General features: G+C 44.7%; 1 protein-coding gene across 15 annotated transcripts in view; it reads right to left on the reverse strand.

The window, feature by feature from the left end:
• The window catches only part of DTNA (dystrobrevin alpha), a 340,802-nt gene that overhangs the window by 52,578 nt on the left and 269,353 nt on the right, over positions 1–18,871 (reverse strand). For 8 of the 15 annotated variants that reach the window (XM_075353296.1, XM_075353295.1, XM_075353298.1 and 5 more), the window contains 4 exons: positions 18,046–18,123; positions 14,823–14,915; positions 9,484–9,571; positions 738–829 (listed from right to left, as the gene is read on the reverse strand). In XM_075353296.1, coding sequence (XP_075209411.1) covers positions 738–829; positions 9,484–9,571; positions 14,823–14,915; positions 18,046–18,123 — 351 coding nt within the window. The remainder of the gene's footprint in view (positions 1–737; positions 830–9,483; positions 9,572–14,822; positions 14,916–18,045; positions 18,124–18,871) is intronic. The other 7 variants (XM_075353300.1, XM_075353294.1, XM_075353303.1 and 4 more) reach the window with 3 other exon arrangements.

The following is an 18,871-nucleotide window of genomic DNA, read 5'->3' on the forward strand; positions in this document are numbered from 1 at the left end:
CATGGTCATGCCATCACTCTATTCTGTAGAGGCCTGTTCTCAGGACTAATCAGTTTTTCAGGTATTCGATCAACACCGATTAGCAAGTTTTCACCCATCCTATTGATAGGCTTTAAAAAATATGGGCATGACCCTTTAACGGTGTTTCATCCTTATCCTTTCTAAGTTACCATAATATTATAAACTACAAAAGCTGTAAAATTTCATACAGTGGACAGTACTCTCAAGGCCTATTTACACGAGCATATAGTATACCCATAATAAGCACCAGTGTAGTAGGCGGATTGCGGTGTTTTATTTACATGCTATACTTATTGTAAGATTTTAGCACATTGGCACAATAGAACTTTCTCCAGAATTTCTATTATTGTCAGTAGCACTTCCCTGTTTACATGAGGGTGTGTGCTGCCGACATAGCATGATTTGTGTATCAACGTTAAAGATGAGATCAACATCACATTAAAATATTGGAGTTTTGTTTTTTAAAGATCAATTGCTCTGTGTGTTTAGATGGACAATGTGTGGTATTGACTCTACATACGCTTACTGTAAATGGGCCATAAGACAAGTTCATCACTCCAAATGCAGAAATGAAATGGGCTGAAATAAATGATTAGCAATTCTACAGCGTGTAGTCTAGAGCCATGTCCGCACAATCAAGCGCTTATTCTGCAGTGTAATGATTTCATTAACAGTGTACACAAGAGAAACCTTAAAACAAATGGCAGATACTGTACCGGTTTTTATTTTCCAGCTCTGCAATAAGCTGTCTCTGCTGTTTATTTGCATCGATGGTAAAAGAGATGTCTGGGCCTCTCTGCTGAGTCTGCTGCAATAAAACAAAACATTCTTATTTGGAGTCTCCCGAGCATCCCTGCCCGAGCCGGCCGCACAACGACACCCTTTAGGGGGATACACGTTCCTCCGCAAGATGTGCTGAATGCAGAGGACAAACTAAGACAAATTTTTATCTCAAGCTGTTTTGCTTCAAGAAATGCTATTTATTTTCAGGACATGAACATCAGCAGACTATTCTCTTACATGCAGATAAATTAACAATACGAAGTCTGTACACATGATAAACAAGTATTTCTATCCTATACTAGCACAAACTGCGCCGACAAGCTAGTGCATATAGATAAATAATGCTGCCCAGGTTTGCTAATCTCACTGTCCTCCTAGCACCAATTCTACTACCAACTAGAAGCCTATTCAGCCAACAGAACTTTAGGTCTTGATGGACATTTGTTTAGTGGATCCAGTTACACCTCCACTATTTATGCATCTTAAAAAACAAAAAAAAGACTTGTTTATTTGCGGGACAAGTTATTTTTTGACGCCATTTTTCGGTATTGTTTTTACTGACTGAATATATTTTATTAACTTTTTTCAAAAGGGGGATTATATCCCACCCAGCAACTCTGCCTTTTTTTGTAGTGTTAAGAAGGGAATTTTGTTACTTACCGTAAATTCCTTTTCTTCTAGCTCTTATTGGGAGACCCAGACGATTGGGGTATAGCTACTGCCCTCTGGAGGCCACACAAAGCACTACATTAAAAGTGCAAGGCCCCTCCCCCTCTGGCTATACCCCCCCGTGGTATCACGGGTTCTCCAGTTTTAGTGCCAAAGCAAGAAGGAGGAAGCCAATAACTGGTTTAAACAAATTAACTCCGAATAACATCGGAGAACTGAAAAACCGTTCAACATGAACAACATGTGTACCCGCAAACAACAAAAAAACATCCCGAAGGACAACAGGGCGGGTGCTGGGTCTCCCAATAAGAGCTAGAAGAAAAGGAATTTACGGTAAGTAACAAAATTCCCTTCTTCTTCAGCGCTCTATTGGGAGACCCAGACGATTGGGACGTCCAAAAGCTGTCCCTGGGTGGGTAAATAAATACCTCATGTTAGAGCTGCAAAACAGCCCTCCCCTACGGGGGTGTCACTGCCGCCTGCAGGACTCTTCTACCTAAGCTGGCATCCGCCGAAGCATAGGTATGCACCTGATAATGCTTGGTGAAAGTGTGCAGACTGGACCAGGTAGCTGCCTGGCACACCTGTTGAGCCGAAGCCTGGTGACGTAATGCCCAGGACGCACCCACGGCTCTGGTGGAGTGGGCTTTTAGCCCTGAAGGAACCGGAAGCCCCGCAGAACGGTAGGCCTCTAGAATTGGTTCTTTGATCCATCGAGCCAGGGTGGCTTTAGAAGCCTGCAACCCCTTGCGCGGACCAGCGACAAGGACGAAAAGTGCATCGGCACGGCGTATGGGCGCCGTGCGGGAAATGTAGATTCTGAGTGCTCTCACCAGATCTAGCAAACGTAAGGCCTTTTCATACCGGTGAACCGGATGAGGGCAAAAAGAAGGCAAGGAAATATCCTGATTAAGATGAAAAGAGGATACGACCTTAGGGAGAAACTCCGGAATGGGGCGCAGCACAACCTTGTCCTGGTGGAACACCAGGAAGGGAGCCTTAGATGACAGAGCTGCCAGCTCAGACACTCGCCGAAGCGATGTGATTGCAACAAGAAACGCCACTTTCTGCGACAGCCGAGAAAAGGAAACTTCCTTCAGAGGCTCGAAGGGCGGCTTCTGGAGAGCAACTAGTACCCTGTTCAGATCCCATGGATCTAACGGTCGCTTGTACGGGGGCACAATATGACAGACCCCCTGCAGGAACGTGCGCACCTTAGGAAGACGTGCTAGACGCTTCTGAAAAAACACGGATAGTGCCGAAACTTGCCCTTTAAGGGAGCTGAGCGACAAGCCCTTTTCTAACCCCGATTGCAGGAAGGAAAGAAACTTGGGCAATGCAAATGGCCAGGGAGACACTCCCTGAGCAGAGCACCAGGACAAGAAAATCTTCCACGTTCTGTGGTAGATCTTAGCCGAATTCGACTTTCTAGCTTGTCTCATTGTGGCAATGACTCCCTGAGATAATCCAGCAGATGCTAGGATCCAGGACTCAATGGCCACACAGTCAGGTTCAGGGCCGCAGAATTCTGATGGAAAAACGGCCCTTGGGACAGTAAGTCTGGTCGGTCTGGCAGTGACCACGGTCGACCGATCGTGAGATGCCACAGATCCGGATACCACGACCTCCTCGGCCAGTCTGGAGCGACGAGTATGACGCGGCTGCACTCGGATCTGATCTTGCGTAGCACTCTGGGCAAGAGCGCCAGAGGCGGAAACACGTATGGGAGCTGAAACTGCGACCAATCTTGAACCAAGGCGTCTGCCGCCAGAGCTCTTTGATCGCGCGACCTCGCCATGAATGCCGGGACCTTGTTGTTGTGCCGGGATGCCATTAGGTCGACGTCCGGCACTCCCCAGCGGCGACAGATTTCCTGAAACACGTCCGGGTGAAGGGACCATTCCCCTGCGTCCATGCCCTGGCGACTGAGGAAGTCTGCTTCCCAGTTTTCTACGCCTGGGATGTGAACCGCGGATATGGTGGATGCTCTGTCCTCCACCCACATTAGAATGCGCCGGACTTCTTGGAAGGCTTGCCGACTGCGCGTCCCTCCTTGGTGGTTGATGTATGCCACCGCTGTGGAGTTGTCCGATTGGATTCGGATCTGCTTTCCTTCCAGCCACTGTTGGAAGGCCAGTAGAGCAAGATACACTGCTCTGATCTCCAGAACATTGATCTGAAGGGTGGACTCCTGCGGAGTCCACGTCCCCTGAGCCCTGTGGTGGAGAAATACTGCTCCCCACCCTGACAGACTCGCATCTGTCGTGACTACTGCCCAGGATGGAGGCAGGAAGGATCTTCCCTGAGACAATGATGTGGGAAGGAGCCACCATTGTAGAGAGTCTTTGGCCGTCTGGGAAAGCGAGACTTTCCTGTCCAGGGACGTTGACTTCCCGTCCCATTGGCGGAGAATGTCCCATTGAAGTGGGCGCAGATGAAACTGCGCAAAGGGAACTGCTTCCATGGCTGCCACCATCTTCCCTAGGAAATGCATGAGGCGCCGCAAGGGATGCAACTGGCCCTGCAGGAGAGATTGCACCCCTGTCTGTAGTGACCGCTGCTTGTCCAGCGGAAGCTTCACTATCGCTGCTAGAGTATGAAACTCCATGCCAAGATACGTTAGTGACTGAGTCGGTGATAGGATCGACTTTGGAAAGTTGATGATCCATCCGAAAGACTGTAGAGTCTCCAGCGTAGCATTCAGGCTGAGTTGGCATGCCTCCTGAGAGGGAGCTTTGACCAATAAGTCGTCTAGGTAAGGAATCACCGAGTGTCCCTGAGAGTGCAAGACTGCTACCACCGCCGCCATGACCTTGGTGAAGACCCGTGGGGCTGTCGCCAGACCAAATGGAAGAGCTACGAACTGAAAATGGTCGTCTCCTATCACAAAACGTAGAAAACGTTGATGTTCTGTAGCAATTGGCACGTGGAGATAAGCATCTTTGATGTCTATTGAGGCAAGGAAGTCTCCTCTGGACATTGAGGCAATGACAGAGCGGAGGGTTTCCATCCGGAACCTCCTGGCGTGCACATGTTTGTTGAGCCGTTTTAGGTCCAGAACAGGACGGAACGAGCCGTCCTTTTTTGGAACCACAAAGAGATTGGAGTAAAACCCTTGCCCTTGTTCCTGAGGAGGGACTGGGATAACCACTCCTTCCGCTTTTAGGGAATCCACCGCCTGCAGCAGAGCATCTGCTCGGTCTGGACGTGGGGAGGTTCTGAAGAACCGAGCTGGAGGACGAGAATTGAACTCGATTCTGTACCCGCGAGACAAAATGTCCGTCACCCACCGGTCTTTGACCTGTGACATCCAAATGCCGGAAAAGCGGGAGAGCCTGCCCCCGACCGGCGATGCGGAGGGGGGGGGCTGGAAGTCATGAGGTAGCCGCTTTGGAAGCGGTACCTCCATTTGCTTTCTTGGGGCGTGTGTGAGTCCGCCACGAATCTGAGTTTCTTTGCGTCCTCTGAGTCCCTTTGGACGAGGTAAATGGTGTCTTGCCCGAACCTCGAAAGGACTGAAACCTCTGCTGCCACTTTTTCTGCTGAGGTTTGGGTGTTCTGGGTTGTGGTAAAGAGGAGTCTTTACCCTTGGACTGCTTAATGATGTCAGCCAATGGCTCGCCAAACAGTCTCTCTCTAGACAAAGGCAAACTGGTTAAACATTTTTTGGAACCAGCATCTGCTTTCCAGTCCTTTAACCACAAGGCTCTGCGCAAAACTACCGAATTGGCGGACGCCATTGAGGTGCGACTGGTAGATTCTAGGACCGCATTGATAGCGTAAGACGCAAACGCCGACATCTGCGTGGTAAGGTGCGCCACTTGCGGCACTGCTGGATGCATGATAGCATCCACTTTTGCTAAGCCAGCTGAAATAGCCTGGAGTGCCCATACGGCTGCGAATGCCGGAGCAAACGACGCGCCTATAGCTTCATAGACAGATTTTAACCAAAGGTCCATCTGTCTGTCATTGGCATCTTTAAGTGAAGCGCCATCCTCCACTGCAACTATGGATCTAGCTGCAAGTTTGGAAATCGGGGGGTCTACCTTTGGACACTGTGTCCAGCGCTTGACCACCTCAGGGGGGAAAGGGAAACGCGTATCTTTAGATCGTTTAGAGAAACGCCTTTCTGGGTGAGCGTCGTGCTTCTGGATTGATTCTCTGAAGTCAGAGTGATCTAACAAAGCACTCAATTTACGCTTGGGATAAAGGAAACGAAACTTTTCCTGCTCCGCAGCCGCCTCTTCTGCTGAAGGGGCTGGGGGAGAAATATCCAACAGCCTATTGATGGCTGAGATAAGGTCGTCTACCATGGCATCCCCATCCGGGGTATCCAGGTTGAGAGGGGTTCCAGGAGTGGATTCCTGATCACTCTCATCAGACACATCACAGGGAGACTGATTGCGCTGAGACCCTGAGCAGTGTGAAGACGTCGAGGGTCTTTCCCAGCGAGCTCGCTTAGGGTGGCTGGGGCCATCATCTGAGTCATAATCCTCGGCCTGTGAAGCCGGGGACCCCCCTGTGGGCTGGATACATTCCAAGTAAGGGGGACCTGAGGACAGAGGCCTCGCCGTGCCCAGAGACTGAGCCCCATGCATAGATTGCAAGGTCTCAAGGATTTTTGCCATAGATACAGACATATTATCTGCAAAAACTGCAAAGTCCGTCCCTGTCACCGGGGCAGAACTTACAAGCGTCTCAGCCTGGGTCGCTACCTCTCCTGACTCCGGCTGGCGAAGCAGCACCGGGTCGGAGCATTGCACACAATGGGGGTCATCAGAGCCTGCTGGTAGATTAGCCCCACATGCAGCACACGCAGTAAACACAGCCCTTTTTGCCTTGGGCGCCTTGCGTTTTGAGGATGACATGTTGCTGCTTCCACAGAGCGATCTGGGATATGCAGCCAGAAGCGACCTCACAGTGCAAGAAATACAATATCTATATATCTGTACCCAGTACACTGATACACAGTGAGGCACTAGAGGGACCAGCACAGAAAAATCGCTTACCGCCCGCTTAAAAAGCGGGTGTGTGGTCGCCAGATAGCCCCTAGTCCAGGTCTCCCAGAGCCTTGCGTCCTTCCTCCAGCCAGGCATGCATGTAATGGCTGCCGGCGTCTCGAGAGAGGAAGGGGGGCGGGCCCTGGGCGTTCCTGGCCAAGAGCGGGAAGCCTGCTTCCCTCTGTGCCAAGTGAGAGGGCTGGAGCATGTAAATCAGGCTCCAGCCCTCGTCGCTGCTTGCGAACAGCGTCTCTCCCCTACCCTGAATGACAGGGTGGGGGCGGGAACGAATCGGAGCTGCCGGCGTCCTAGGCCCAAAAAGCCGGGGACTAAAGTTATAACCGCCGCCGCCGTAAAAGCGCGGACGGCGGATCCCCGGCGCACCACAAGTCACAGCAGCGCCGCCCGGTCCAGAGGGGGTCGGCGCTGCGTTCCCAAACACAAACAATCCCCCAGTAATCTGTAGGGACACCAACTCCACGTTGCGGTCCCCGGCGCACTATAACACCCAGCCAGCCCGGAGTGTGTCTGTGCCTGCCGGGGACACAGAGTACCTGTAAGATGCAGGGCCCTGTCCCTGATCGTACTCCTGCTCCGAATCCATCAGGTTCTAATGGGTCTGTGGATGGAGCCCGGCATCAGAGCTGAGAGGCCGGCAGGATCCCACTTCCACAGAGCCCTACCAGGGGATGTGGAAGGAAAACAGCATGTCAGGCTCCAGCCCTGTACCAGCAATAGGTACCTCAACCTTACAACACCATCCAGGGGTGAGAAGGGAGCATGCTGGGGACACTATATGTGTCCTCTTTTCTTCCATCCGAAACAGTCAGCAGCTACTGCTGACTAAAATCTGTGGAGCTATGCATGGAATGTCTGACCTCCTTCGCACACAAAGCTAAAAACTGGAGAACCCGTGATACCACGGGGGGGTATAGCCAGAGGGGGAGGGGCCTTGCACTTTTAATGTAGTGCTTTGTGTGGCCTCCAGAGGGCAGTAGCTATACCCCAATCGTCTGGGTCTCCCAATAGAGCGCTGAAGAAATTTACATTGTTCATCATGTTTGAAGAGGTTGTCCACTACTTTTACACTGATGGCCTATCCTCAGGATAGGTCATCAATGTCTGATCGGCCAAGGTCCAACACCCGGCACCACCGCCGATCAGATGTTCTCAGTCCCGGCAGCGGTAGCAGGCAGTCAGAAACACTCCATCTTCTGATTATAATGGTCGCGGTAGAATACTGCACGTCCGCTTCCTAATGATCTGAATGGTAGGAGGATGTGAAGTACCTGGCTGTGGCCACTATCAGAAGATGCAACTGCTCCAGAACGGAACATTTCCGGCTGCCGCCGAGACCGGAAGCAGCTAATTGGCAGCGGTGTGGAGTGTCGGACCCCTTGCCGATCAGACATTGATGACCTATCTTAAGGAGGCTATCAATGTAAAAGTAGTGGACAACCCTTTTAATAATATAATAAAATGTAATCTCTATATTAGTAGGATTCCAGCTATGTAGTGGACTAAATTACATTTTACTAGTTTTGCTAAATAAAAAGTACATTGTTTAAATACTCCTTTCAATTATTTATTTATTTTATTTTTTTTTTTAAATCAATGGATTTTGTGAACTTACTTGTAGTTAATAGCACTCCAAATAGTACCAATAACAAGTTTTGAAATTGCAGTTTAGTCAGTTTTTGTGAAGTAGGTGAACAAAAAAATGCTGGCTTATTTATTTTAGCAATTCATATGCAAGATATTATTCCAAATAGTATTTAGTATATGGTAAAAATAATGTGACCATGACAGCTGATACATGTTGTCCAAACCGTGGGCAGCATGTGTCAGCCACTGCCTGCACTATCCCAGCCAGCTATATTTGACTCTGTAAAGCAGTGGCATCTTATAAAAAAACAACATACTTTTAATAGATGCAGGAGACTGAGCAAGGCAGACTAGTCAGACAGGTGGGTCCCTGGCAGCTTCTCCCTGCTCGCTGACCATGACTGACAGGTCTCTACCTGTACATACAAAAAGGCAGAGACCTGTCAGTCATGGTCATTCGGCAGGCAGAAGCTGCCATGGATTTGCCAGTAAAACTAGTCTGCTGTGGGGCTCGATCTCCGCCAGCTAGTAAAGTAGGTTTTTCTCTGAAACGCTGGAGCATTTCAAAGTCCAACACACCTGACTGTCATCATATAGCCAGGGGATAATACATGCTGCGCACGGTTTGGGCAACGTATCAGCTGTCAGGTTCCCTTTAATAAGTAACAGGAAGGAACATAGGTTGAAAAGAGAAATGGGTCCTTGGCCAGATATGTATTCTCTAGTACTACATTATTTATAACCCACAATGACATTTGTTGTGAGAAAATCCTCCTTTCCCCCACACATAATGTATGTCCCCTTGATATGGATAAGGTCCTCGGAAGGAATAAGTCATGTTCCAGTCCTTTCTTTTGACCCCACATATAAATCAGATCTCCTATGAGACATCTTTTTTCAATGCCAAACTTTTCTGATCTCTCAACTTAGGAGAGACCTTCCATCCCATGTATATCTACTGTAGTTGTCCATCTTTTAACTGACCATTAACTTTCCAATATTCTTTTTAAAATGTGGGCACCAAAATTGGATCCCATATTCTAGATTTGGCCTTATGAGTGATTTATAGAGGGGTAATAATACACTGGGATCAGGGGATTGTCTTTTTTTTGTATACACTGTGAAATCTTGTTTGCCTTTGCAGCTGCTGCCTGACATTGAGTGCTGCTGCTTATAACCATCTTATAATTAGGTTGGTTGGGTCGTTACAGGTGTGGCAAAACCAATTAGGTGCACTTTTCTACATTGTGTATTTTTTTTTTCAAACCAGGCACAGGACATTCATACACGGCCTATTACAATGCTGTAAAAACAGAAAAGGGCACTAAATAAGCAGTATACCAGATCCTTGAACATGGAGGACTTCAAATGGGAACAAGCAACTTACATTTCTATATGTACTTACTGATGAAGTGGTCTCAGCTGCCAGTCTCGCTGCATATCTGGCAATCAATCGGTGTTCTTCATCTAGGCGGCTGGGACTGTCAAGCATTCTGTGCAAAGTAAAGAAATGTGGGACAGGAAGAAAAAGGAAAAACAAGATTTCACACCTGGAAACTTACTAAAGGATAAGCAAGTAACCCAAACAGCTTATATGTGACTGGTATTTTCACTTTCATAATAAGTTCCTCTACTTCAAAGCACACATGTAAGCTGGAATGTGCTGCAAAGCTTTATTACTGTAGAGAAAATGCTAAAATCTGCTAATTACCAAACTGTCTTTACTGTATTTAGAATATTTTATCCAGTGGATCCTTAGTCTGGATTACATACAATCGGATATTGTGAAATAACATCACATAAAATAGGTGGAAATTAAATCCTCTTCCTTCTGAAGGGGGTATTTACATACTTAAAATTCCCAGAGGAGCATTTCATGGTCTATAAGTCTCCATACACCAGTGTGGAACTCTCCGTAAAGAGAAACGTTCCTCCTTAGGCCCCAGTCAGAGGCCTCTCAAAAACAAAAAATCAGACGCCCTGGTTTGCACTGAGGAGGGGCAACACCTTGAAACATAAGTCTGTAAATGGAGTTTCTGGTTTGGCTTCTTATCCAGTCATGCGGCAAGGCTCCTTAAAGGGTCAGTATTGACTATTAGGGTTGCTACATCCAATAGGTAGCCCCAGAGATCCAGTACTCTTACTACTGAAGAGGCTATTTGTATATCATTAATATAGTTTTATAAATCACAAGATGATGTTAATGTTACAATTTAGTCAATAGTTTGCATTCTATGGATTCATATATATCTCCACTAACCAAGGAAGGAAAGTTGCATTGTAATCCCAGTGCGTCTGATGTGACAGTGTAAAGATGCTTCTACCTTATGGAGCAGATAATTCAAAACTACTGTATATGGTCATAAGGACTTTTACATTTTTTTTTACTCGATTGGAAAATCAAACCCCTGACTTTATAAAACATAGTATTAATGCATCATCCTATCATTTCAGGTCTCCATCCTGAAAGCCACTCGACCATTAGAATAATAAACCTTAAAATGCATAAATCTTTCAGGCTTATCATGTAAAACAAGTTAAACTAACATGATATACTGCGTTGAATGCAAGGATCTTCCATGATTTAGGGCTACAAGAATTAATAAAGTGGTGATCTTCTTGTATATGATAAACACCACATGCCGAATTTTTTGTTTTATAAGACGCACTGGATTATAAGACGCACCCCAAATGAGATATGTGTATATATATTTTTATATAGAGAGAGATAGTACAGACCAAAAGTTTGGACACACCTCATTCAAAGAGTTTTCTTTACTTTCAGGACTCTGAAAATTGTAGATTCACATTGAAGGCATCAAAACTATGAATTAAAACATGTGGAATGAAATACTTAAAGTGTGAAACGACTGAAAATATGTCTTATATTCTAGTTTCTTCAAAGTAGCCACCTTTTACTTTCATTACTACTTTGCACACTCTTGGCATTCTCTTGATGACCTTCAAGAGGTAGTCACCAGAAATGGTCTTCCAACAGTCTTGAAGGAGTTCCAATAGATGCTTAGCACTTGTTGGCCCTTTTGCCTTCACTCTGCGGTCCAGCTCACCCCAAACCATCTCGATTGGGTTCAGGTCTGGTGACTGTGGAGGCCAGGTCATCTGGCGTAGCACCTCATCACTCTCCTTCTTAGTCAAAAAACTCTTACACAGCCTGGAGGTGTGTTTGGGGTCATTGTCCTGTTGAAAAATAAATGATGGTCCAACTAATTGCAAACCGGATGGAATAGCATGCCGCTGCAAGATGCTGTGGTAGGCATGCTGGTTCTGTATGCCTTCAATTTTGAATAAATCCCCAACAGTGTCACCAGGAAAGCACCTCCACACCATCACACTTCCTCCTCCATGCTTCACAGTGGGAACCAGCCATGTAGACTCCATCCGTTCACCTTTTCTACAAAGACATGGTGGTTGGATCCAAAGATCTCAAATTTGGACTCATCAGACCAAAGCATAGATTTCCACTGATCTAATGTCCATTCCTTGTGTTCTTTAGCCCAAACAAGTCTCTTCTGCTTGTTGCCTGTCCTTAGCAGTGGTTTCCTAGCAGCTATTTTACCATGAAGGCCTGCTGCACAAAGTCTCCTCTTAACAGTTGTGTTAGAGATGAGAAGAAGGTGTGTCCAAACTTTTGGTCTGTACTGTATATATATATATTTATTTCTACATTGTGTTATGAATATATAAGCAGGAAATTCACAATGCTTTCCTCTGGGCTATATTCCTACAGAGGCATAACATAGTCATAGCAAGTTATCTCATCATTGTGTCCCACAGCAAATTCATTTTTCTTTTGTACGGTAAATGGAATTTAACTGTAAAAAAAAATGCAGTAATACCCCGTGGCTTTTTATGCAGAAGACAGATTCATATTTAGAAACAGAAGACACAAGAGGCCATACACACTCGGTAATTGTTGGCAGAAGGCTTGTTCAACCAACAGATATTACTTATGACATTCTGATGGACATGCTGGCTGGTCTTGGCATGACCTGCATTGTTCAATAGGTAGATTACCTTCCCTATGAACAAATGTTCAGAATGTCGAAATCCAACATCTGTACTAAGAGTCAAGACCCCCACCCCCCCTTAAATGTTAGCTGGTCGGCAGGTTCACATGGACGTTCCCACCGTGTTTATGGCACAAAACATTCAAATTCTAGATCAGTATTCCCAATCTCCAGTCATCAGGACCATAACAGATCTCGTTTTCAGTATTTGCTTAGGTGATGGAATCAATATCAAGACATCAGAAATTAGCACATTTTCGCTCAACTGTGAAATACTAAGGAAATCCTGAAAATACGACCTGTTGGGGGTCCTGAGGACTAGAGATTAGGAAACCCGGTTTTAGGTTATTCATATAATAGCACCTCATCACTGGTGGCGATTTTTAAACAAAAATTATTGATCAGTAAAAGTCATACTATATTACAAATTAATACATTAAAAATAAGCAATGCAGGGTTGAATGCCTCATTTGCAATAATCAATTTCCCCAAGATTCACTGGTTAATTTTCTAAGGTGTGACGTCCTTACTCATTATATCTGGTTTAGGCTGTTTAAGTACTAAAATGATTAGAGGGTGACAGAACAATTAAAGCACGAAAAAATAAGTGCATCTGTTCAACTCAACCATTTGATAGTCACTTACTGTAGTATGTGGAATCAGAATTGCTATTGCCATCGATATTTATATCCTGACTGGCTCAGACAATTATGCCATTATCTGGAGAGTTTGATAAATCTACCCCATTTGTATATTTGTTGAACACTGATACAAATGATCATTTTAATCCATACGAATCAGTAATGCAGCTTCAGGCTTGGACATATACCTTTAAAGTGAATCTATAAACCAGATTTTACCCCATCCGAGAGCAGCATGATGTAGTGAGACACCCTGATGCTCGTGATGTATCACTTACTGGGCTGCCTGCTGCAGTTTTGATAAAATTACAGTTTATCTAATAATAATAATAATAATAATAATCTTTATTTCTATAGCACCAACATATTCCGCAGCGCTTTACAATTCAGGAGAATCATATACAAACAAGTAACAGTTATACAAACAAGGAACAGTTTCTCTGCTGCAGACCTACCAGTTCACAAAATGCTGAGCGCTGTATAACCTTGTTCACACCAATAAGGCCTCTTTTACACATCCGGTTTTTGCCGTCAGTGCCAATCCGGAGAATTGAGGATAAAACGGATCAGGATCCGTTTTTTTTCCTCATAGACTTGTATTAGCGCCGGATTGTGCCACATGTCCTCGCGTTTCATCCGGCGTGCGCCCGGAAGGAACGTCCAAAGCAGCGTTTTTTGTGACCGTCGAAAAACCGGAAGGCGACAGATCCGGCGCCATCCGTCTTGTGTTACAATGGAAGCCTATGGGCGCTGGATCAGTCATCATCTGGCAGCAAATGACGGAATGAGGCGACGGATCCGGTTGTTGCTTCTGGGCATGCCCAGACGTTCTGCAAATTCACTTCTGGTCACAAATCTCTTTCTCGCTCTCTCTCCCCTCTTCCACGATCCTCATTTTCATTATCACCTAACTTTTTGAAAGAAAAAAATTTGAACAACGGATCCGTTTTTTTTCCGGATCCGTCGCATCAGTTTTGCCACAATCTGCAACGGATCCGGAGCATCAGGCACAAACCAGATTGTGCCTGATGGCAAGAAATGGATGTCTGAAAGTAGCCTAATTGTCAGCTTTCTGTGTACACGGTGCATAGGCAGAAAGCTGACAATCAGTGGTGGAGACGGGTAAGGCCTCTTTCACACATCAGTTTTTTGCCATCAGTCACAATCAGTTTTCTCGACGGATCAGTCGCAGATCATGACTAAACTGATGCGACGGATCTGTTTTTCAACGGATCTGACTAGCTGGGGGCTAAATAATAAATTGGAGCATGCTCAGTTAAAAAAAAAACAGAATCCGTCATTTGATGGATTACGATGGATCTTGCACCCATAGGCTTCCATTCTATATGTGAGCTGGCTAGGAGGGCAGTTTGTGGTGCCCAGTTTATGAGACAGTTGTTCTGGTTGGCTGTAGACAGATTTTGTACTACATAGGCCCATTGCATCCTTCATATCTGGGATATTTGGATATTCTTTTAATGAATATATAATAATAGGGTCATTTGCACTAAATTATGTATACTTGTAGAGTCAATACTTGCTGCATCCAAATGAGTAAAATAACCATACTTCTAAATCAGATGAGTATCAGTATCAAAAAAGTGAAAAGGAATCAGCACATCATCTTTAGTGATGAGTGAGCAATACCATGCTCGGGTGCTCAGTACTCATAACAAACAGTTGGGTGCAACTTGAGTACCGAGTATAATGGAAGTCAATAAAAGTCTTAAGCCTTTTTCAGAAGTTACCGGAAAAATGCTAGTGTTCCCTATTGACCTCTATTATACTCGAGTACTTGAGTCCTGCCCACCCGAGCACCCAACTGCTCATTACGAGTACCGAGCACCCGAGCATGGTAATGCTCGCTCATCACTGATTATCTGTAAGACAAGACACTATACAGCTTAGTATCTAGAGCACGATGCGAGCTCAGTCCCTTCTTACACATGCACATCTCTCCCCATAGCCATCTGAGCACATGCTGAAGTCATCTGACTCAATAAGTTTCATGAATAAGTGACCTTCATATGCTTCAACCTCCGTTTTGTCCAAACAATTGCCAAGCCGTAACTAACCGTGGAAGGTTGTTCTGCAGCATATTGGCATATACCCCAATGAGAACGTGTTCATCAGCCAGCCTGTCTGCCACATCCAGGCTATACTGTAACCTAGAATGATGGTTTGGAAATAGAAAAAGCTTAAATGTAAAAAATAAAAAAATTAAACAAATGAATAGTATAATGTGGGCATGATGGGAATTTAACTCTGGAAAGAATAAGCAGAGAAAAAGCATGCAGCAAAAGAAAACATCACCTCTAATCCAAATGTTATAATATAAGAATCGTGCATTAGTTCCTAAAAGCCACGTTTTTACAAATGCACTGGCACCTAGAAACTTCAGTTATGTAGCCGGGCAAGCAAACCGTATGTACAGTATAGGTTATCTCACACAAGAAAATGCTAGCATCCCTGATGGCCTAGACAGCTGGACGAGCGACGGTGCGGCTGATAATTCAGCTTACAACTATCTACCGTATATACAGGCCATGTTTTCTTCCTGCTTCATAAAAAATGTAATGCAAAGAAATAAAGTCCTCGTGAGGATCCATGGTCCCTTTGCAGATCGTACACATGGTCCCTTGTTTTCCAGCGTGCACCTACAGAGGTGAAAAGTTGCACGTGTGATGGATGTGTCTGCAGCATCTCGCTTCTGGTCTTCAGTGTGCAATTTGGCTTGAGAAACGATGGTTTATTGTCTTTTATTGCATTTTGTTTTGTGGTATTGGGCTGGCCAAAAAAAAACCCCAAAACACAAGTCTGGATTTTAGATTTTTTTTGTCATTATAATTCCCACATCGGGTTTATTAATTTCATGTTTTGATATATCAGACTTACATAGACATAACAATGCCACATGTGTATTTTTTGTTTTCTTTATTGTTAATGGTGTGCAATGGCTGGGAGAAGTGAACTTTTCTGTTACCTTTTTTCCCCCATCTTTTTAAAAACTTTTTTCACTGCAAGTTCCCTTAGAGGTCTTGAGCCTTCGATGATCTGATCACTTGTACTGTATACAGCAATACCACAGTGCTGCTGTGTAGCATAAATGATGGCCTCCTATGAACATCAGCCAGAAGCTGCCATTCACAGGAGTTGTGATAACATGTACAGGAATCCACAGCTCACAGTCAGCTATCATGGAATCCCATGGGCGCTATACAATCACAGCACAGGTAGCTGTTAGAACAAAACGCGTAACACCCCCCCCCCCCCGCCAGGTATGCTGTAAATGCCGCTGTCAGAGATTGACAGTGGCATTTGACCGTATATCACCAGCCATCTGTCAGGAAAGATGTAGGCTCAGTTTGTGAGCCTGCTTCAAAGCAAAGGATTCAAAATAGGATGTAACTGCATGCGCTATTGCGGCAAGGTACTTAAGTTGTATGTCAACTTTTACACTTGGGTAAATTGATAAAATATAATAAAATATTTGAAAGAAAAAGATCATCACGCATGAGTTTGGAATATAGTTTCTCTAAATCATTGTATTTGGCTATTCTGCATTTTTTTGTCTGTTGGTCCATGCTACTGGCTGCACATAACTAGACTGTAGGAAACAGAGCGTCCTAAACTGCCCTCTAGACTATCATTATTAGTGAAAAAGCCAGCACTGTATGATCCATCCATACTCAAAAGACTGCTACTGCCCAGATAGATGCGGCTCATGGCACGGGTCACAGCTTAAAAGCAAAATACCCCAATATATTAATTAAAATAAAAATATTTCCCAGAGGAGCATTGTGGCTTGAAGTCTCCTCACCACTAGCATGCTGGAATGGTGTGTCAGTCTCCGCAAATAGAATAGCTTTCCCCTGAGACCCCATCTTAGCCTCTCATACAGCCAGATCAGATCTCATACTTTGCAATGACGAAGGGAAATCACCCTGAAACACCTTATCTGCTTACTGAGGTTCTGATGTGGCATAAATCCTAAGTCATATGATAAGGCTCATTAAAGGGTCACTTTTGACTTTTAGGATTACTACCGCCAATAGGTGGCACTAGAATTCATCTACTTAAAATAGGGAGTTCACAATTTTAAATCATGAAATTATGAATAAACTGTTCACATCAGTCCTTGGTATCATCATATAAGCGAATATGAAATGATGTCTGACACCAAAGAATTAGAAGAGCTTCTTTCACCGTCATAAACACAATGCACTGTGTCCTTTGTGATACATTTTCCTTATCACATCACTAAGGATCAAGCAAGCCGGCTTTGTTACAAATTTGTAAAAGGCAGCTGGTAAAATGTTTCATCAATCACCACTGTAAACACTGACATGGATGTACTGTACTCACCGTGGTCGCATACTGCTTCATTCATTGCTATTACATATGGCCAAAATAGCAGGAAAGGTGATTTTGAGGAGACAATTTTGCAGGAGGACACCTGCATTAGGCAATTCTGAACATCCGGCTGCTCTGGAAAACTTCTAACAGCCGCTGTCCGCACCCTCCATATCAGCTAGCCTCATTATACGTGGACTACTGCTGCAGACAAGGTTGTAATATTGCAGATCTCTGTATAAGAGCAGCTACGCCTCTTATAGAGAGGAAGGATCTCAGATGAGTCAGTCAACCATTCTGACCACGTGTAGGAGAATGTGGCCTTCAAACCTTCCTGTTTCCTATGGCCAAATTGGCTTTGATCAGGTGAGAAAAGACAAGTATGACACTCACAGGTGGAGCACCGGATAGTGGAAGACATTGTGAAGCTACGATAATAGGATGATTATTTGGATCTCCTGTTTAATCCCAAAGGACACATCATTGTAGTCAACAAAGCTCATGGCAACAACGGAGATGAATTCGAGAACTTTTGTAAAACATGGTCTTAATGTTACAGCTGAATTATGAAAACCACTGTGTCTGGCATTGTAGCTTTTCCCATTTTGAGGGAATGGGACTGAGCTACATAGACAACATATGGACAAGAACAAAAAAGTATAAAAATATATATATCCTTTTATTGCGTTCTGACCAATCTGTTGATGATAACTTTTCATTCGGATTAAAAAGCAGAATATTCTGGATATTAGAAAACAATCCATTACAATCAAGTTAACACCAAAAAAATCCCACATTTTTGTGACTTTTCTAAATGATGGCAGAATTCAGCACTACTTGCATGGCCGTTAGTATGGGTTAGTAGGATTAAAGAGACGCTACACGCCTGCTCGTACTAGGGTGCAGCATGCACATTCACATACTACAGGCCAGTCTCAAACTTACCCTTTGCCTTTAAGCAAAGTTGGAGCAGCCATAGCCAGCTGTCTGCTCTGTTCTGTTTCGGACGTCTTTTGAGTAGAGCTAGTTAACAAGACAGAACAATGCTTAGGAAAGTTCACAGAAAGAACAAAGGGGTGCGATAAACAAGTGGTGAATGAAGGCTCCAGAATGTAAAGTCACCGCTCCACTGGTTACAGGGAATTAATGAAGCCCAAAAGAAATCTAAGAGGACGACGGGGGTGATTGATATTCATTAAGTGAATTAAACTAGGCTCGATGAGAAAGAAGCCGTCCGCTTTGTATCTAGGTAATAAAAAGATGTTCAAAAGGAATTAGGTTATTGAGTGGACCACAGAAATGAGATTCCTACTGAAAATTCCCTGTCAATCTAATGTTGTAATGGTCATCAAACGACAGACACAAGACCTGTATATAAGCCCGATGACGGTCCTCTTGGTGACTTTGGTTGCAATGTATACAGTAAATACTACGTATTAATGCTCTAATACCAATTCCACAGCTCAGCAATTGTGACCAGTTGATTTGCTGACTTGGCTCTTGTGTATTCTACAACTAGTCATTAAATTTTCATCTTCGTTTAGACCTTTTATTTATGTAGCACTGCTCCATTATACTGTATACCATATTGAATTGTTTCATTACCCTATCACGGTATACAAACTTCCATACTGGCCTAGATAATCCCATCGGCACGCTCCTGCAGAACAAGAGAAATCCAGAATCCAAAGATAAAGCTGGTCTGTCAGAAGATTGTCTGGTGGACTTGATGGGCCGCGTCTTAAGGTACCGTCACACTAAGCGAGACTCC

The sequence above is a fragment of the Anomaloglossus baeobatrachus genome, chromosome 6 (assembly GCF_048569485.1).
Source record: "Anomaloglossus baeobatrachus isolate aAnoBae1 chromosome 6, aAnoBae1.hap1, whole genome shotgun sequence".
NCBI classification, from domain to species: domain Eukaryota; kingdom Metazoa; phylum Chordata; class Amphibia; order Anura; family Aromobatidae; genus Anomaloglossus; species Anomaloglossus baeobatrachus.